The sequence below is a fragment of the Fringilla coelebs genome (assembly GCF_963513975.1).
Source record: "Fringilla coelebs genome assembly, chromosome: 4".
NCBI lineage: Eukaryota > Metazoa > Chordata > Aves > Passeriformes > Fringillidae > Fringilla > Fringilla coelebs.
The window spans coordinates 66,204,336-66,226,226 of NC_140032.1; the positions used below are offsets into that span (position 1 = coordinate 66,204,336).

The window sequence follows — 21,891 nt, forward strand, 5'->3', positions numbered from 1 at the left end:
ACTGCCACTGTAGCAGTCTTGGGACTGAGGTTGCCCCAGTCTTTCCAGTTCTTGGCCTGTGGATCACATCTGGTATTTTAGCAGCTCAAAAAAAGTATTTGTACAAATTCCATGAGCCAAGGGTTTCATGCCAAACTTAATGGCTGGAGTGAAATCTTAGGAACACTGATGGGATTAATTTCCTTGAAACCAGGCATTTAAATGCCTCCTAAATGCTTCTTTTATCCTAAGTTATCAATACTCCACATGGTTTGGTCTTTCCCTCTTGAAAATCATTACTCAGAAATAAGAGTTAATGTACATGCTAAGATATATCCTCAGTACTGAGAAGGCTCCTGAGCCATTTTAAATTTTCTCAAGAAATACAGTGCTAAGTGTTCTAGGCCTCTATATGCTAGGCTCTTTATATTTTAGGACTGTGTTTTGGCTAAAAATGCTGCCGCCAGGTAAAAGCCTTTTCAATGTTGTTTTAGTATGAACAAAATGGAAACATTGAGAATTTCAAATAAGAAGCAAGTATTTTCTTGGATTCCTTGGTCTTTCTGTAGTAAAGAACACTAAGGAACTTTCCCCCCAGTGGATCACTCCAAAGGAGGATCTTTTGACCATTAAATATTTATCTGGTGTCACACTCTGTTAGCTGGTACCAATGGCTAAATTTAGAAAAGCTGTGATCCTTCTTCTGATGCTTTTTTTAAGCTCTACTGGGCAAGTAGAAGGCTTAGGAATTAAATGAGGTCACTCCCATCCTAAGGGTGCTCTGAATTCTTTCAGTGCTGTTAAAACTTGCACAGCTCATTTTTTTCCTTCTTTAGTATGAGCGAAATAGTTTTTTACCAAGTAGATTGCAGTTCATTAGTGATCAATAGAGTCCTCTAAAACATTTTAGGGGTTGTATTAGGAACCAGCACTGTTTATTTGTCTTCACTTGCAAAAAACATGCATACTTTTTTTTGGGACAGACAAATCCAAATCCCCAATGATATTGGAGAGAACTCACTTTTTTAAAAATTATTATTGATTAAAATTCAGCTACATCTGAAATGAAATCCATTTGCAATGTCAAGGTAAAGTTCTAGGTCCTCCATAATGGCAGAAAGACAATCTTGTCTAATTCAGGCCACTGATACACACATGTGAAACATATCTTCACAATAAATACAATATTTATGTTCTTCAATATAAATAACTGTCATAACCTAGCTAAAAAGCATTTAGCATATTTTGTTTTGGATCAACATGAATATATGCAAACAAGAGGCTATTTAATAATGGTTGTTGCTGCTTAGCTGACAGAAACCAGTTTTGCTGAAAGCAGCAATTGTAGTAGGGTTGTTGTTTCAGAAAGTTATCCCATTTGGAAAACACAGTCTTAACTGGAGAAGTAACAGGTGATATATTTAATTCAAGGCCTCCATTTGGATCAGAATAAGCAGCATGACAAGAAGTTGTTAAAATCATACCAATCAGCTTCATTTGTACTTCCAGAACAACATGAATGAAACAAGGATCACTCACAAAATACATTTATACACCCACAACACATATACCTCCTCTCATTCTCATATTTTGTGCTAGTTAACCCATTACCTTACTCTAAATTATTATAATTTGTGGTTTTAGTAATCTTGATACTCTTCTCTATCCTAGTGGTAAGTTAATGACCAGAAGCAGAGGCAATTATTTGGCAAAGCCTGAAGAGGCACAGCACTTTGAAATAAAACCAGCATGAACTGCAGGCCTGCTGCTCAGTTTAAGCATAAAACGGTGCAATCACCTTTAGTCTGAAAGGAAGACATCAGTAGTGCTAATGGGGTAAACTTCAAGGTTTGTGGTATTTAGGACAGATTACCAGAGGTATGCAGGGCATTATGTAAGAATTTAAGTATCCTTGGTATTTCATGAAATGACCTAAGCAAGTTCTATGCCAGCATTTATTCAGATTTTATTTGACTTCCTGGAATACCAGGAGAAGAGATCCTTGAAACGAAACACTTTGGAACTAGCAACTCCTTCCTGTTATCAGATGGCAAAACTTCCTCAGGGATGCAGGGAACAAAATCCTGCTTTCTCAAGAGCATTTTCATGTTTTTTTAATGAATTATTTATTTGCAGATAATCTTCACAGCAAGAATTAGCATTATTAAATGTACTTCAAATGCTACTGAACAACCTAGTAAAATTATTCTACCCACAAACCTGCCCTACTCCAAATACTTGGCTCTGAGTAGGAAAAGGAAAAGCAATCCTAGTTTTCTACTAAAAACATTCACCAAGCTGTGAACTGAATATAATTCCCCTAAACAAAAGTGGAAGCCTGTAAAAGTTCTGTAAAATCCAGTAGATAAGAAATGTAATTTTGATCAACTTCTCCTACTGTAGAATGGCTCTTCAGTAATAGTCTGTCAGGCACAAATAACTGTAAATGGAAAAGCTGTTGCTAACACCCTCATGAATTTTTAATGAATGTGATGATAAAGATTTAAAAGGTGTTCATTTCTGTTTGTAAAAGCTGCCTTAGTGGTGTCCATAACATCCAAAACTGAAGGCTTGGTGTACAGCTGTGGTGGTGTTTCCCAGGAGTCCCAGGATGAGGGAAGAGATGAGAATCTTGACTTCATGTTTCAGAAGGCTGATTTATTATTTTATGATATATATTATATTAAAAGAAAATTATATGTTAAAACTATACTAAAAAAATAAAAGAAAGGATTTCATCAGAAGGCTAGCAAGGAATAGAAAGGAATGGAATGATAATAAAATCTTGTGACTGACCAGAGAGTCTGAGACAGCTGGACTGTGATTGGCCATTAATTAAAAACAACCACATGAGACCAATCACAGATGCACCTGTTGCATTCCACAGCAGCAGATAATTCTTGTTTACATTTGGTTTCTGAGGCCTCTCAGCTTCTTAGGAGAAAAAATCCTAACAAAAGGATTTTTCATAAAATATGTCCATGACACACAGTAATTCCCTGTACTGAAGTACCCAATCCTTGTACAGGCCAGGCAGCCCATCTGTATTTGTAATTGTAATAATCCAGTCCCCAGTTCCTGGAACTGTTGCTCAGCAGCACCTAAGAGAAAAGAAATTTATGCACATTGTTATGCATGCAGACACTCTGCTTTTCAGCACAGACTGCCTGCAGAGCTGAGACATTTAAAAAGAGATCACTGCTTTGTCTCATTTCTAACCAAGCACAGAGACCTGGAGGGGTGAAGACAGAGCATTCAAACAGGTAGTGACTTCCATTTGCTGAAACACTTCCCAGCTCAAAAACTGCCATTCCAATGCTGCTGTCATTCAGCAGAATCCTTATGGATCAAATTCTCTTCCTCTTTCTCTAGAAAGACTTTTTTTCCTATGGAATACCAAGCTTTCACTTCCTCCCCACATATTCTTGCTCAGATCTCAGCTTTTCCCTATAGTGGAGCAAAAGTTAAAAAGTGTATGGGACAAAGTTAAAAAAGCTAAAATTATACGTGTAGATTTTCAATCTGTTTTCCAGCTCTTGGGATTCTCTACAGATGAAAACATGGCAGGCAATAAAGCAACCTTTGAAGGAAGAACTCCAAACTGTGCACCTTCTTATACCAAAGGCATCACAAAATTATTAATTCAGCCCAAGTAAAAGGCACAGGGAGCAACAGGTGAAGCAAAGCAGCCAGTTCCTGGGATAACCTCACACAGACAAGAACCAGAGTTAACTTGCCCATTGCAGGCAAATCAGGAAAGCCAGCAGGCCCAGAGACAGCAGATTTCTCTCTGTACTGCAAAACCTTCAAGACACACATTTCAGGAAATAAATTTTACCTATTTGAATGAATGAAATGTATCTAGAGACATAAACTATCCAGGAATCAAACTATCCAGGAATCATCTCCACTTGAGAAAATCTTCAGTTGATATTCTTGATACAGAACAAGGATGGTCATTAATTCTTTAAAATAGACCCCATAACACCCAAAGTCAGGAAAAACCAAACTCCTCTGGTTTCTGCACCCAAAGTTGGCAAAATTCAGTTAAAACTTTTCCCTACAGAAACTAAACAAATGCAAAACTGAGAGCTGTGCTCAGCACTACTTCCAGAGAAATTTATTTCACTCTGCTTCATCCTCTTCTTTAAAGATTGTGCATTTCTTGTAATTTTTATGCTTGTAATTGCACATTGGCATTTTTTTAGGGAACAGGAAGGATTCTAATACTATAGTGCATTGGTCTGCCTCTAGAATGAAGTAAATAGAACAGCTGAGGCACATCAGGTAAAGCTGGCACTGCCACTGCAGCAATTTCCCTGCCTTCCCCTGTAGGAGCACCATGCTCTGACAACTGAGCTGATCTCAGTGGATCTGGCTCCTGCTGCTCTGCCAGCAGCCAGGTTTGCCAGAGTGCCCTTCCCAAACTGAAACACAAAGATTGCTGCATACAGCTATGAAAACACAACATTACAATATTAAAATACTGACCTTTGTACTAAATGAAACCTCAGAGCACCAAGAACAAGATCCATCCAAAACACTGTATTTACAAAATAATCAGGAAACGTGGCAGTCTCAGAGAAACTCCTACAATGAGGTTTTTTTATCTTTTCACTGGCATAAGCTGATCACAGTAGGAGAAACATTTTGCATACCTTTTTACAGCTCTGACATAGCTGTACTGCCTTTAACTGCACCAGGGGTACATCTTGAGCAGTAAATGCAGACCATGTGGTTGTACCCAAAACCACTTTTTATTTGCCAGTTTGGGAACAACTCTGCAGCTGTAGTATCCCATTTCCTGTCCTGAACAGAACATGTAAGACAGCATCCAAAGACCCTAAGCTTCAACAGTGGGTATGCCACTTGGCTAAATACTGTACTTCCAAGGAAATCAATCTTGAGCATTATTCATGGAATGTTTCTAAAATTTGAGTCACGAGCTCATACACATGTGAGCCATCTGGAAGCACTTCCAGGAGATGGAAGGGAGATTTTAAAAACTATAAACAGTGTTATTTACACAATGCCTGTTTCACTTTTTTCCACTCTAAGTAAAGAAAGAAAACAACCTTAAAGTCTTTATGTACAAAATGACTGTAATTGAAAAAGGACTGCTTAAGAATTTGCATGTGATATCAGGAGATTAATCAAACTTTAGTGACTGACAGAATTCCTCCTGGTCAGCACTACCAGAAAAGCCTGTGGCAAGGAAATTTTCTGGCACTGTAGTAAAGAACTGTCAACATGAGAAAGCACAGAACGCTGGACTTTTGTTTACATTATCAAAACCTAATCAAAGAAATCCTGAAAGAGATAACTTAAGACAGAGACAAATGAGGCAGATTTTCCATCTATTTTCACATTAAACAAACCAGATATGAAGAATTTATTTTCCATTCTGCTGATATGAATGAATTTTATGCAATTTGCCAAATGCCAGTATCAACATTTCACACTCCAAGACCAAGATTTCTTGTTCATTATTTTCACACATGCGTTTCAAGAATCCATCTGAATGGAGGGACATTTGCAGGCACCTCACAATGTCATTATTCATTGAAGACCAAAGCCCAAATTTTGTTGATGTAACAAAAGGCCACACAGGAAACCTGCTTCTCTACCACCACTAATTACCAGCCGTGCTGAGGGAAAGAAGTGCACAGCTCTTGACCAGATCTAATTTGTTGATTAAAATTAATATGCACAAGATTATTTTTACCTGTTTTCCTTTATTTCCTTCGGACATAAAAATATGTTTTTTAAAGCAACCTTTAGAGCCTATGTTGGGAAATACTGGGTAACATTTGCCAAACAGTGCCAGAGATTCTACAGAGAAAGAAATGGATTTTTAAAAACATCTAGAGATTTTGAAATTTCCAAAGTTTATACTACACCAAGGATATTATACAGTATCTCTTCTATTTGGTATGAGCTGCAACAAGGCCAAAAATCTTCATTTTCAGGTCCTTTTTTTTTCCAAGGACTTGCTTTTGGAAATTTGGATTTATTTTGAAACTTGCCAACAGTGTATGAATTTGTTGTTAGCACTAGAAGATCTCAAAGTGATCCAACAGTAATATGAGAAATACCCTAGATTTCCAATTTCCTTACTTCACTCATTTCTAGGACTCGGGATACCAATGGAAAGGGCAGGAGAGCAGAGCACTAACAGGGCTGTGCAGACATTGCTCTCCTGAAGCAGCCTCCCTGTGCATTTTGGCTGACAGAGGGGGTGCTCACATTCCATCTTAAAGCAATGCCTGACAGCTGATACAGGTACCAGAAACTTGGTGGCACTTTTAGAATTACATTATTCTTCTAAATTAAAGGTTCTCCTGGACACGAAGACGAACAGCTGAAAGCACTGCAGCAAGGACTGCTTGCTTTCCTCCACGTTCCTTCTTCCATCCACCAGGAAATCTAATGCCCAAACCTCAGGTATTTTAGACTTCTGGGAGGTGTAGCAGAGTAACTCTCCCATCACTTGATTTATACACGGGGAACAGAGCTAACACACTGCTGCTGTGATTTGCAGGCCTCAGACTGAAATACTGCTGCTCATCTGTTAGGAACCGTAAATCCTGGAGAAAGCTGATTAGCAAAGTCTTCAATCACAGCTTGCACTTCAGGCCCAAGACTTCTGCAGCTTGGAACTGAAGCAACTGTTGAGTGATGAAGACAAGCTGTGAATCACCCTGTGAGCACGGCAAGCATTTGATTGACTCTTTTAGGACTACCCCAAACGGTGTCATTTACTAGTGAGAACAAGATCTAAAGATTTGGCCATGAGAACCCATGAAAATTGAATTTGCTTTCCTGAACACAAACTTTTTGATCCCCTTGTTTAAAATGGAATCCTAGTTACGCATTTTATGAAAAGCACCCGTGAAAAACAAGTAGAATAAAATAATAAAACAAAAGAGAAAATACATTAAGTAAAAAAAGAATAAAAAATTAATGCTTTACTGTTCTTTAACAAATATACATTTTTATTATGAAATTATGAATACAAAAGAAGCCAAGCCCATGCACATCTTAAAACCACCCTGCCCACTCCCCTTCTTTTTTGCATCTTCAAAATTGCATTTTAACAAATATAAGTATTATTTATAGTTAAAACTCACGGAGTCAAGTAAAACATCAACCACACTATAGTCCTTGAGTGTGCAGGAGAGCAAAAATGGTAAACCATTAGTTTTGCGAGGCTAAGTGCCAGGAATTGTCTAAAAGATTTCTCTGTTTTGATTAACACAATGCTACTGAAAACATCAGTATTTTTCAGGCCCTCAGAGGTACAAAATTTTAAGTAACCAGAGAACTTTTTTTCCCACCATCATCAATTTCCATGTTCACAGAGTACTTTGAGGATCAGCTTACCATTTTATGTTGCATTACTGTACACTGAACAGCAGTGAACATACAAATGATGTGGTGTTTTCATATAATAAAGTTATGACCAGGATAAAAAAAAAGTGATAGTATATAAAAATAAGAACTTTGGTTCTCTGAAAATAAGCATTCAATTGATGAGAAGCACCACTGAAGTTTCAACTGCTTCATACCACAAGGTATTTGATTCTTTTAAAGCAGTTCGAAGATGCCCCATGGGTGGCAACCAAATTGAGTTCATTTCCCTTTCTATGGGATGTTTTAAAGAATGAACACCAGCATGCAGGATGCCTGAGTGTGCAGGAAGCTCAGCTATGCAGCTAAGCCAAAGGACAGTTTAAAGGCCAGCTCCACAGCAGCTTCTGTCACTGAGTCATGGAAACACACGTAACACTCTTGAGGTTTGGGATGGAGAATGAGTCTCCTGGGGAAAAAAAAAAGAAAGGAGACAAAGAAGAATATCATCACAGGTGTTATTCCCCCCCCACCAAATGGTAGATTCTGGTTATACTGCAAGGTTTCAGCAGGAAGTTAAAATAAGCTGCTGTGTAAGACAGATGGCAAATTTTGGTGTCTGTCCTGCATTACTTTGCCTCTTTCAATACACTGGATTTTTAAATCGAGTTATTCTCTACTCAGTTTTTTTTAAGGCTATGTAGGGAAAAAAATCTTCAGGTTTTCAGGGTCTTCTGGGTCTGTTTGCAGCACTCCAAGTTTGTGGACTACAAGCTGCAATCCTTGGGAGCAAGCCCCAGGATTCACATATTTACTAATTTTTCAAGGTAATAACATCTGGGTAGTTACATTCCCACATATTAATCCAATGAGCTCTTCTAGGGAAAGAGCTAAAATAGAGAAGTTGTTAATACCTGTGCATTACAATTATTTTTTAAAAGGTATCAACAGTAGCATAAACATTTTTGCAATGTTTTAATTAAAGATTTTAATTTTTCCACACAAACAGCAGTTAGGTACATTCATGCTGGGAAACAATTATTTTCTTCTTTCTCTTTAAACATTTTTCTTCCCAATGAAACAGCCTCTTTTATCATATAACAGTAATTATAACTGTCCCCTTATTTGTTTATGTCATTGACTCAGCAGCTGTTAAAAGTGGAAATTCACATCAATGCAACTTCCCAGTGCTCTTAAATTAAAGCTACCTCAATCAGTCAGCTCAAGTATTTCTGTGATGTGCTACACTTAAATTTATTTTAAAAGAACACAATGGCATAGTGAAAATGAAAAACTTGAGGTGAAATTTGTCTTTAAACCTACCCCACAACCCAGTAGTTCATTGTTGGTGGTGGTTTCTTCTGGTCAGTCCAGTTTTCAGGAGAGCACTCAAAAAGCAGCCCATGTTCTCTTACCAGACCTGGATCCTCAGCTGCCTTACTGAATTCTGAAATCCCACTGCCTCCCTTCTTCTTTTTCTGTAAAACAGCAGGTGAAATGTTAGTAGAGAATGAGACATTTTGACATCAACACAGGCAAATACAACCATGTGATTTGTTCAGGACTGTGTGATGGATGACTCTGCTGTCAGAAAGCCAGGTTTAGAAGATACAACTGACTTGCTTACATGATTCTTTTCTCCACAGTTTTGTTACTTTGGCATCAAAAGGCTTTTCATTGTTACACAAGTTGGAATTAGACACATGCTCCCTTTGACTTTTTTTCCTTCTAGCTAAACACTGTTTTTCTAATAAGACATCTGAGTTACTACTTTAAAAAAGTGTGTTACAGCAGCTAAAGCTCTCATCTTTCTTTCTCTGTGCCTCCCTAATTAACAACTGTGATAGTAAAAGTCTATTGAATAAACTTGGCCAGGCAGGAATTTCTTTTTGTAAATAAACAGCTGAAGCACTTTGCTCAGAGCATTTTCTGACTCTTACTTGGTATGAGGGCATAAAAGCACAGAAGATAAAAATATTTTTGTGTTTTTTCAAGATGTTAGAGCTGTGTTTTGAGCAGAGCTTTTGAATAAACCTTGCAAAAGTTCATCTCTGGATCTGCCAGTGAAACATTTGCTTCAAAGGTGAAAGAAAAGGTTTTTTTAGAAAACAACTCAAGAAACTTCTGTCTGCTATATGCAGATGCAGAAACCACATTGTTCAATCTGCCTACAATATTGAAGATGAAGGGGTGCAGATCTAGAAAACATAGTCAAAACATCCTATTTTTGGGTTTAATACTACAGAGCTTACTTGTGCTCAATTTGAGATTTATTCAAGACTCCTGTATACATCTTAAAAGTAAAATTGTGAATTTTCAGTTTTCAAAAATTGAGTAAAAATTAATTATTGATCAGTTTACAGTAACTCTGCATTACTGGCGCAGTTATCTGGATCTCAAACTGTAACAATATTTAGCAGATGACAGAGAATACACAGTATAATAGTACATTTCTATATTTGATTTTAAATCATGTACAATGAACAAGGCAAATTTCTATTTCTTCTTTAACATTCTCCTTGTGCCAATTTCAGCATTAATTGCTGGAGCCAATCTGCAAAAGACTACAGCAAATTTTGCTGAAAGAGACATGTCCATCAGTTATTTCTGACTCCCAGCTTTTATGGCTTGAACTATAAAATGTCTGTTTAATGGCTATAGCCAAAGGCAATTTGATGCTGAGAAATACTCATTTATTCTCTCTGCTTGCTTTTGGGTTTCTACATCTCTGAACAGAAATGCCCAAAATGCATGGCTCATTGCCACAGTCCTACTCGGCCAAACCCCCGTGTCATGTGACCAATCCACCAAATTAACACTATTTTTAACACTTAAAAATTCCTAGATTTACAGGGCACATGGGTCTAGCCAGAAGTGGAAAAGAGAGAGCCTCAGAGAAAAAGGAAAGCAGTAATTAACTCATTTGCTTCTGCTCTGTTCTGCTCATGTGGAATGTGTTTGGAGATGGTTTCACTGGACTCCGGTGTGAGTTATTTTGACTCATTGGCCAATCAGGGCAAAGCTGTGTCGGGACTCAGAAATTACCTCTTCAGTAACATCAAAGAAACATTAAGAAGAACTATACTGCTGTTTGCAAACTTGCCTTCATTCAATCTGTACTGTTATTTCCTCTTTTCTCACTTAACTCAGTCGAATTGTCACTTTAGGATCTAAAAAAATACAACTGACTCTGTTCCACTTTGGTTTAGAGTCTGCAGACATGCAAATACAGCTGCTCGTGAACCAATGAAATAATGAAGTGAAATGAATCTTGAAATACTGAATTGAGAATGTGATTGGACAAAGAAAAATCCAAATTTCCATACCTCTTTCTTCATGGACTGCTGGAAAATGGAACGGATTGAAAGGCAGCACTGGTAGAAATTCTCAATTAACTGAGGGTGGATGGAGCCACCAAGCTGGGCTACTTCTTTGTGAGTTGGAGTAATAAAGATTCCTTGCATTGTCTCCAAAAACAGATAGTGGAAGAGGGTGTTCTCAGGACCAGATGTCAACCTTAAAAATATCAGAGAATTAATTTAAATAAAATCATTACAATAATTTGCAGCTTTTGTTTCTGAAGGCAGAATTGTTTTTCTAATTACAGTAGGGTACAAAATGGATACAGTACTTCAAAGGTTCCCTATCTCCACACCAAGGAAATCCTGCTGATTTTGACTGTAATACTCAATTTAAAAAACCAACAAATTAAAAACTGTGCTGCTAGTTAGGCATTGCAACATAAATTTGGGTTCTCAAAAACTGTCCCCAAAAAAGGAAAGTGAAATAAAAGCTTGGTTCATTGTACACCTACCAAGAGATAACACAGAGGCACAAAGTAAGTACATGTATGGTCCAGAAACTTCTGCTTGAAATTCCAAGGTCACACAGATGTGGGACAGGTGTGCACAATACTGACATAATATTCAGAAATAGATGTCTTTTAATATATTTTTTCAAATTTTTATGTTTAATTAAGCTCCCAGTTTAACAGATTCACTTCTGATAATCTTTGCATAGTAAAGCTGTGGTTGGGATAAAATCACAAGGGGACTTCTGTGATATGTGTATATTTAAAAACCAATCTAAGCATGGCCTAAAAAATGAAATATTCAATAAAAAATAGTTTCTTACTTCATAGCATTAGGAAGTTCTGTATCTTTCTCTGAGGAGTTCTTTTTCAGGGTTCCTGAATGAAATGGGTTTGGCAGGGTGTGTTTTTTCCTAGTGGCCTGAAGAACAAGCAGATAGATGAAATAACAGAGAACACACAGCTAAAGGAAGAACAGAATCCAGCCAAACCAACAGAAAGAAGAGGACAGTATTGTGTTTTGAATAAGGCCCAGTTATATCAGTTTATATAAATGTATTTTATAGCCTATTTTAGACTAAGCTTGGTTAGAAGCAGTTGTACAACTGTACAGAAATTAGTTGTGATAGGTTATTTTGGAGATAGTCTGCAATTATATCTGCTTTTTTTCAAAACAGCTGTGCCCACTTCAGTCATGTGAAATCCCCAAATATTTACAAGCAATAATAAAATAAAAAAGTGTGATGGCTCTGAGGCTGACTCAGCACTTCCCAAGGCAACAGAATTATTTTATAGGGAATTCAGGGAACTTACTCTTTTACAGTGTGCTGTTTTATAAAAGTTACCTTGAGTTTGAATGAGCTGCCCTCTCCCCAAGCCCCCAGAACCTGTTCAGTTCTCTCTGTGTCTTGTCTGACCTGCTCCAGCAGAGGCTGTGGATTGGTGCTCTCCTCCTCTGCAGGCCCCTCGCTGCCCAGCTCAACCGCCCCGCTGCTCCTTGGGGGGCTCTGCTTCCGTGGGGTGTGCACAGTGTCCCCAAAGAGGCTCCTCTTGCTCCCTGCACTGCTCCCAGCTTTGCAGGAGCTCTGGAGCTTGCTCAGCATTGGTGAGGTGCTCAAGCTCTCCAGTCTGTCCCGTGCTGCAGGAAGGAACCAGTCAGCACAGGCTAAAGGCGGGATGGAGGGAGAATCCAGCCTTTCCTCAATGCTGGCATCTATTCCTTCCAGCTGGAGTATGGTTGCTTTGACCTGGTCTACATAGATACAGTCTGGTCCTGGGTTCCCAATAGCTCTGGATGCACAGCCCCCTGCCTCCAGCAGGACACACAGAACAAAGTGTCTCTGTAAATACAAACAGAAAATACTGCTTACAAACTCACCAGCTGTTAGTGGCATTCACATTTTCTGAAATATCCCTTCGCCCAGGGTTTTTCTCCTGGGAAGCTGAGAAGGAAAAGGAAAGCAGTAATTATCTAATTTGCTTCCCCTGTGTTGTGCTCATGTAGAATGTGTTTGGGGATTGTTTACCCACAGGTGATTGTTCCATTGGACTCTGGTGTGAGTTATTTTCACTCATTCAGGGCCAAGCTGTGTCAGGGCTCTGGAGAGAGTCATGAGTTTTCATTATTATCTTTTTAGCATTCTGTAAGTCTCCCTTCTGTATTCTTTAGTATAGTTTAGTATAGTATTCTTTAATATAATATAGTATCATAAAATAATAAATTAGCCTTCTAAGAACATGGAGTCAGGTTCATCATTCCTTCCTTCATCTGGGGGCAAAGCAAATACAATAGCTGTTTGCTTGAAAGAAAGTCCACATTTAGAAAACCAAAACCGGACATTTCTGACGTGAGCTGTCTGAAAAGAAGATAGAAACATTTTCAACTGAAGTGAAGAAAAGGCATAAAAATAATGAGAATTTCTTATAAAATGCTCCCTGGGAAATTCTATCCCATGAAACAGCTACAATTTGAGCATTTTGAAAAAATTACCCAAGTATCTGAACAAGACGACCTCTGTGGCAGGGAGAGATGATAAAGAGGACTCCATCTTATCAGAAGGCTAATTAATTACTTTATTATACTATATTATTCTATATTACATTACATCTCAACTGAACTCTCAAGCACTCAACTGCCCAACATCTTGTGACTGTCCGTGACAGTCCCAGCACACACACACACACAAGTTAAACTGGTCAGTGAATCAAAACACTCCCACCAGAATCCAATTACCAATTCTCTTCAGGTAAACAATCTTCCACAATGCATTCCACTTGTGCACAAACACAGGCACAACAAATGAGATAACAATTGTTTTTTTCTTTCTCTGAGGTTCAGAGAATGTGAAACCCAGAAATATCCTTGGGAGGAATTGTGCCTTGCTTTTCTCTGTGAAGAGAAATGTGGCGGCACCCAACAAAATGCATTGAAGTGTTGATCTAGCGAGCAGACAACTCACAACAGCAAAAGAGGCTCAGAGAATGGGCATGCTGCAGCATCAACTCACCAAGCCAACTATCAGTAAGAAGTATCTTGCTTCAGGTTCCCTGTATCCTGTGAAACTTGTCTCCTCACAGGGCTGGAGGTGATGCTGTGGGAACACTTCCCGCCAAATCACCAACTGCCCAATCCTCTGCTCCGCTGCCAGGGCTAACAGACAGTAGTGCTGGCAATAGAATCCCACATCAACAAGGTCTTCCTTTGGCAAGTGATTACCAATCAAGTAACCCTTAATTAAGCACAGAAAAGGAAGTGTGTTCAGTGAGGATACAACACCACCATGCAGCACTGCAGAGTACATTTCATACAGAGATATCCCTGCTCCACGTGCAGGGAGATCTTAAGGTTTCTGGCAACAGACTGTCTTTTTGGTATACAGTTGTACAACACTGAGCTTTTGGGCCACTTCTAAATAACCAAAACACTAAATATAAGCAAATCAACCATCAGCATATAGGCAAGTTATCAAAGGTGAGCTGGGCTTTCCCAGCTTGCAAAACAGCTACAGTACTCGAATTCTCATTTAATTCTCTCTCCAAAAATAGTGAGCTTTCACTGGAACTAATAAAAATTTCAAAGAAAATCCATAGTACAGTGGTTCCAGCACTAAGGGCTTTACAGCTGAAGTGCTGTTATGGCAGATACTGTGCAGTTCCATTTCTCTCATAACGCTCCCAGCACAAAAAACAATTGGCTGATAAAATTCTTAAAATGCAGGTTTTCTTAAAGCAAAGGCTGTTACCTTCCTCTTTATACTGTTGATTACACTGTACATTTACCAAAGAGAAATAAAGTTATGAATGAGGCCAAAGTGAAAAAAGCTGTCAATACAATTTCTCAAGTCTTGGATTTAAAGACAGATTCAAGATAGAGCACCTGCTATAGGGATGAACAAGAGTTCCTATTAAAATATCCTACAGTCTCAGATGAACTGACTGAACTTTCTAATTACTCCCTCTTTCCAATCCTTGGATTGTACACCAAGAAATTCCAGTTTTTAAGAAGTATTTTTGTCCTTGCTGTTCATACAGTACATAGCATTTCCCAACACTGAGTTTTTCTGTTATGGTGTTTGAGCTTTAGGTCTGTCACTAGAAATACATGGTTACATCAGTTATATATTCACTTCAGATGGGTGAGATTCTGAAAGACTAAATCAGATTTCTAGATGCGTTTTCCTAATCTTTAGGTCCTAATCATTAATATTACCTTATAAAAGAGACAAGAGCCCAGGATCACATATAATCTTCTCATGTCATAATAATCTTCAGACTATTGGGGAGAAAAAAAAGCATAGTGTAATTTTAAATTCCATATTTTTTACTTTATTTACCAAATGCAAGTGAACTAATTCTGGTCAACTGTAATCAATACTTTAATACTTTCATATTTGACCACCTCTTATTACCAGTACAGCAGTTAATACTGAGCATTTAAGGGAAATACCAAATGTTTAGCCTCCATTACTGAATTTTGTGTCATTACAATTTTCTCTAAAAATTTCTGCTCAAAATAACTAGTATCTATTTAATTGTTATGTGTTCATAAACTATTTTTGTTAGGATATGTTCATGCTCACAAGTTAACAGCAAAGTAGCTTTAGCATAACTACTGACACCAGGGGCCCTCCTAGAGTAAAACTTACAAGTCAAAGCATTTTTTTCCAGCCTTTGACATTTTACTCAAAATATTCCCATTCATTCACTTTTTAATACCCAGTGCTCTCCCATCAGCAGCACCGTTTTTAGATAGATATACTGTATTTTAAATTAAGTAGGTGGAATCAATTTCTGTGCACGAAACTATAACTTAAAAACACTGATTTCTGTTAATAATCACCCAGCTTGTTCACTGCAGGGATTCTTTTGAATAGAATTTTAGAGTAACTGTTCTGGAGCTCAACAGAGCTCTTTCATTACCAAGTAAAGCTGGAATGTCAATGTGTTTACACCTTGCACAGCTAAAATTTACTTAAGTAAATTATATTATTATTATCTTCTTTAATAGTGTTAAAACCAAGCAGAATTTGTAATTGCCTTCTGTAAACTAGAAAATTAAATTCTGATCCATAGATGTTTCCAAGTTTGTTCACAATTGCTTGGGAAGGAGACAGTTATTTACACAAAGAAGAAATGTGACAACAATCAGCTCCGTGATTTTTGTAGACTTCCCATGGATTTAAATTATATAAAATCATGGATTTTCAGTGACCAATCCTATAGGATTATGTTATAATATTAAGCATGGAGAGAAATAAGGATAAACTGCTTTGACTCCCACTTCATTAAAAGAAGCTGATGGATTTTGAAAATAGACTTTGTTTAAACCACTGAATGTGACACCAAGGCAAGGAGATACTGTGCAAAGCAAACAAAAATAAAATCTTTACCAGCTCTGCAAAGTCAGCTGCTTCCAGATCACTCAGTGCTGTGTCAATTTCCATCTGAAATAGTCAAAAAATGCTTTTTAATAGAGATTTGCAACGCATTATATTTCCAGTAATAGCACATCTTGCTCTGTCTTGCTCATCTCAGATTGGGATTTAAAGTGATTGGATAAAAATTTGCACCTATTTTTTATTAGTAACCTCAAATATCAGGAGAATACCTGGGGATCCCAGAATTAAGAAAAATCCTTTCTAATTGCTGGCTATTTCCCTGCTCTTTGAACTGTACCATTTCTCTGCTTGTGTGCCTGCTGAGCCCAGTGTTGGTACAAAGGAGATTTCAATCTTACTTTCAGTGTGCTTTAAAACACGAGGTCTAGAGAAACACCTGGCTCACTACTGCATCCAACTGAGTTTTCAGGAAAATCTTTTATCCAATGGATTTAAGTTTTTTGGCTCTATGAAGTCACCAAAACTCTCTCACACATAATTTTTGTTCTACTGGAACTACTTGAAGCTTCCTTATTTCTGTAACTGCAAGAGCTGTTGGTTAAATCAAATTTAACTATGAGTACTTTTCTTGGTTCCAGGCACTGAAATTCATGACATAAATGTGCTCCTTAATGAAAAGAACCTGAATCACATGGTTGCAAACTTCTTGAGCTGTTTTAACATGCTGCCTCCAATTGAAATACAGCCAGTTTTCAAACAGGGAAATGTCAGCAAGCCTGTTGGCACTCAACAACTAATCATCCTCTCAGCTTTTCCCCAGTCAAAATATAAATGGCTTTCTGCCTGAAGAACTGACATTTTTAGCTTTATATTCCTTATAGAATAGAATAGCTCTTCACCAAAACTCTGACTGGAAATGCCATCTGTATTGTAAGTATCAATGATGATGTTTCCTAAGTCCTTTTAAACTTTATTATTTTATAAGAAAAAAGCAGCCTGCAAGCTAAACTGGAGACCAAGGCACAACAGAGCCTCTCTACAGAAACTTGAGAAATAAGAAAAAAGCATGGGAAGACCCCTGATCAACAAACTGTAAAAAAGCAGTAAAAACCTACAGTGCAAGGGGGAAAGAACTAAATACTGATTAGTCTGTGACTAAAGATAAAGGAGAAGACAATTCTCCTTTTAAGGAGAAAAGGGAGAAAGCCACACTAGCAAAGAGAAATCTGTTTGGAAACAATGGCACAGACTGACATATTTTAAACTGGAGTCACAGATACTAAAGTCATGAAAGTAGGGTTTACAACTGGTAGCCAGAATGTTATTAATGTTATAATGAAGTGTTATTTACTGTGATCTACCTTTTGTCTTACTACTGCTTAAATCACAACTCAGTTTCTAACATGGAGGTAACATGAAATGCACAGTGAAATGGTACAGAAAACTGTACCTGTCTGGCATCAACAAATGACATATGGCTATTTATTTTGATTCTGCAACAGCCATTTATAACTCTCCTAAATTATGATAAGTACATGGGCTTCTAGAATAATATTTCCTGCCTGCCAAAATACTTCAGTGGTTAAAAATCAAACATACAGCTGCCTACCAAGGGCTGCTTTTTCTACTCTTCCTAGCTAACTCTGAAGTCACCGAACTGCACTCACAACAGCAATCCTGTGGGAATCTTGAACATTTTAGGAAAACAGACCATCTGGGACGGGCAAAGCACTTAGATAAATCAGACAGGAAGAGCAGAAGACACCTGCACTGACTTTTTGGCCTGTCATGGCCAGGTTTTCTTGGAGAGATGTGAGAAGGACATGACCTTGACTTGCTGGGGCAGCGTCAGCCAGCGCAGCCCGGGGAGGCTGCCCGGGAGCAGGGCACTGCAGGGATCCTGGAGCTGGGCACTGGGGCTGCTGCCAGGCTGGAGCCTTGCAGGATGGAGGGCACGCTGGAAGAACAGGTTGAAAAAATGATCCAGGCGAGAAACATTTTCCACCTGGCAAAAAGCACTGGACAAACATGAACTTCAAGTTAGAATAACACTGAGAAATGTGCAGCTTGTTTATATAACCCTTGGTGATACACAGACCTCTTTACAGCATGATGCTACATTTGGATTTTTTTTTTTTTAAACATGAAAAAAATGGGTTTTTAACATGAAAAAAAACTACTAGGCTGATATCCAGGCAGTACCTACAAAGAATAAATTAAACTAGTGTGGTGTTACCATACAGCAGTGTCACGGACATATTTTATGAAAAATGCTTTTGCTAGGATTTTTCTCCTGAGAAGCTGAGAGGCCTCAGAAACCAAATGTAAACAAGAATTATCTGCTGCTGCGGAATGCAACAGGTGCATCTGTGATTGGTCTCATGTGTTTGTTTTTAATTAATGGCCAATCACAGTCCAGCTGTCTCAGACTCTCTGGTCAGTCACAGGATTTTATTATCATTCCATTTCTTTCCTTTGCTAGCCTTCTGATGAAATCCTTTCTTTTATTTTTTAGTAGAGTTTTAATATATCATTTTTTCAAATATAATATATATCATAAAATAATAAATCAGCCTTCTGAAACATGGAGTCAAGATTCTCATTCTCTTCCCTCATCCTGGGGACCCTTCAAACACCAGCACAGAGCAGCTTAAGGTGAGTGAAACATCAGCCTCATCCTTTTGGAAACTGAGATTTGTTCTTTTTCCCTCATAGACACATTAAGCCTGAATTGAATGCAAGAATATGAGTAATCCACCTGGGCAATTTTATTTAGGTAACAGTCGGACTGAAAGTCTCCTGGGTGATTTCCAAATGCAAAGACACTCACTCTGCCAAATGGAGTTTGGCACTCCAGACACTCACTCTGGAGAAGTCCAGAGTGTTTACTCTGTTAAAAATGTAACACTGATACACATGTATGTTTCACAGACACAGAGGGTAACATTTGCAGAGTGCTGCTGACATCCACAGTGACTTGGATTATGGGAATGATTTAACCTGACCAAGGACAAAACTTTCTGAAGTGACAAAGCATGCTGCAACAGTGTCTTACTAGTGCTAAGACTGAAACCAAAAGGCAAGACCAACAGAATTCTTGTTTTTATACAAGTGTAAAGGAACATGCCAAGAAACTCCCTGGAAACATTAAAATTAATCCTTACATTTGTCTTTTTCAGTGACTGAAAAGAAAATACTTCTGAAAGAACTCACCTGTCCAAAGAACTGTACATGAATGTCAAGGTCCTGACAATGTTTTGAATCATGTTCCTCAGCTGAGAAAGTGGCACACTAACAAATAAAAATGAAAAGATCTTTATGATGAGTAAGTAGTCCTCCTAGAATGTGTAAGTATGTAATATTACTGATCTTACTCAGCAGTCTCTGCAAAGAACTTGAGTTTACCAAATCCTAGGATATTACTGTTTTCTTACTTCCTGATATTTCTGGGATCTTATTCTCTTCAGAGGAAATGAAAAAGAAATTACAACAATGGATATATGAAAGATGTGAATAAAGTCGATCAAAATAGTGAAATCACAGATGTAAAAACTAATTACAGTAAAAAGAATACATTTTAAGCCCTTTCTTGCCTTTTTTGTTAGAAGAGTAGACAAAATAAATTTGAGGACGCAAAATTTAAAGGAAAACAAAACATTTCCTTTGAAACTCACTTTTCTTCAGGAAGGCCAATTATAAGCAACTTGTCAGATTCTTTCCAGTAAACAACTTGAACCAGTTTTTCACATAAGAACAGGGAGGAACTAGAAAAATGAAACCAGAAGTATTTCTGTTAACCCTATGTAGTTACAAAAGAGTTGAAAATCATTTCACTGAACTAAAAATCCTAGCTGCTGCTACCCACTACCACAAAACTCCCCCAAATCAATTTATATCCAGGCTGAGCACTCCAACTTCAGGCATGCTGTTGTAGTTAAAGAGTTACTGCCTAAACAGGTTGAGTTGCTCTGGTTTGTCTAGAACTTGATGCATGAGCCCTGTTTGCTGTACATGTATGTATAAAGTGATAAAAAGAGTAATTACATTTCAAACACTTTTACCTGATAATCTCGGTACCAGTAACACTTTCCAGTATGTCAGACAGTGTGAGAAATATCCCTCTCACACTTTTCAGTTTTTGGGATGCTTCAGATATGGGGTACTGATAAATAATTTCTTGCTGTGAAGAAAGTTAGCTGTTAGTAAAGTAAACCAAAACCAAAATCCCTCCAAAAAAAATCCCCACAGAAAACAAGATAATGATTTTTTCATTGTGGCAACAATTGGGGTTTTTTTTAAACATTAAATCTTTTATCATTTCCTTTCATATGACATTGAAACAAGCAGTGTGCTGCATGGGCATACTGGAAAGTTCTAAAAGGCACATGAATGTTTCTACAGTTTTTCTACAGTTTTAAATTCTGTATTTTATAGAAAAGCATGACTTATTTAGATTAATTATTACATGGAGAAATGTAAAATGACAGTGTGGCCACTGCATCTCACCGCTTTAAGCACACTGTTAACACATCTGATGCCAAGAGAGGAAAAAATTCTGTATTGTGAGGGAGCTGAGGTCCTCAAATTCTTTACTGTGAGGTTGCCCAGAGAAGCTGTGGATGCCTCATCCCTGAAGTGTCCAGTGCCAGGTTGGATGGGGCTTGGAACAGTCTGGTCCAGTGGAAGGTGTCCCTGCCCATGGCTGTAGGGTTGGAACTGGATGATCTTTAAAAACCCTTCCAACCAAACAACTCTGTCATTCTCTGCTGCAAGTATTGGTACAGTTCTTTCAATGCTTAAATTCTGACTTAAACCATCATCAGATATACAGCCCTTGAAAATGAACACAGAATAAGAAAATTCAAGTCTCTCTGTATAACCCTACCTGGCTGCTTTATGTGGATAGCATACAACATAACTGAGGAATATGCTCTAATTTTAAAATACACCACTAAGATTTCTCATGAAACATCTGACCAAGTACACTTACACAAGTCATTTGAAACCAAAGCTCTATAGAGGCAATTATTTGTGAGATATTTTTCTTTTTCTAACCCTTTTTAAAAAAATCATTCTTTCATTTAAGCACTTTCAAGAATTTTGTATTATTTCAGCAACTATAAAAATATAGTAATAAGCAAGCATGATTGCCCCTCATTTTTTGCTTTCTGCCAAATCATGATGGGCCATTATTTTTTTTTGCATCTTCTCCACTACAAAGATTATAGTAAATTATCTCTCTCCAAAACAAATGAAACACAGGCATGATTAACCTCCCTGTTTATGTGACTAATCACATTTAGCAAGTGCCAACACCCATTAGAAAATTTTCCCTTATCAAGACTAAAAGAATGCAAAATTTCATTAGAGAAGGACCTGACAAACTCTTCATTTATATCCAATTTAATTAACTCTATTTATAAATACTCATTAGTGACAATGATCTTTTTTTCTGCAATCAATCCCTCAACTGGAGAAACCCTGCTGTTTTCTATTTGCAGCATTGCAAAGGGCTAGAAAGAGACTTTTTCTCCCTCTCATCATTATGAACTGGGGCCTTTACACAAAATTTGCTTGAGAATGATCTGAACACATTCCCAGGAAAAGAAAAGCTAACTGTAACAAACAGGCAGAAGTGTTATCATGTATGGATACAGTGATTTAGCAAGGGCCAGCACATGCCACCAGATCAGCTGTCTCCAAAGCAAGCCCAAAGGTCAAGGCCAATGACAATGGAATTAATAAATACAAGCAGTTCATTTCTTCAAGTGTAAATCCTCCCTCAACCCAACCCCCAAATCTGGATGGAGTCTTCCAGTAATAGCAGAAGGAACATGAACATTATTCCTTTTATGACATGCTATTGCCAAAATCAGGTCAAACACAAAGATGTGAGTGTTGCACGCTACTGCA

General features: G+C 37.8%; 1 protein-coding gene across 1 annotated transcript in view; it reads right to left on the bottom strand.

Annotated features, from left to right (window-relative positions):
* Window positions 1-6,899: 6,899 nt before the first annotated feature.
* The window catches only part of INTU (inturned planar cell polarity protein), a 35,818-nt gene continuing 20,826 nt past the window's right edge, over window positions 6,900-21,891 (bottom strand). Inside the window, exons 5-16 of the mRNA XM_084203851.1 lie at window positions 20,040-20,158; window positions 19,653-19,742; window positions 19,192-19,269; window positions 17,807-17,996; window positions 16,030-16,083; window positions 14,850-14,912; window positions 13,648-13,869; window positions 12,058-12,480; window positions 11,464-11,561; window positions 10,656-10,845; window positions 8,653-8,807; window positions 6,900-7,798 (exon numbers count right to left, since the gene is read on the bottom strand). Coding sequence (XP_084059977.1) covers window positions 7,687-7,798; window positions 8,653-8,807; window positions 10,656-10,845; window positions 11,464-11,561; window positions 12,058-12,480; window positions 13,648-13,869; window positions 14,850-14,912; window positions 16,030-16,083; window positions 17,807-17,996; window positions 19,192-19,269; window positions 19,653-19,742; window positions 20,040-20,158 — 1,794 coding nt within the window. The 3' untranslated portion in view covers window positions 6,900-7,686. The remainder of the gene's footprint in view (window positions 7,799-8,652; window positions 8,808-10,655; window positions 10,846-11,463; window positions 11,562-12,057; window positions 12,481-13,647; window positions 13,870-14,849; window positions 14,913-16,029; window positions 16,084-17,806; window positions 17,997-19,191; window positions 19,270-19,652; window positions 19,743-20,039; window positions 20,159-21,891) is intronic.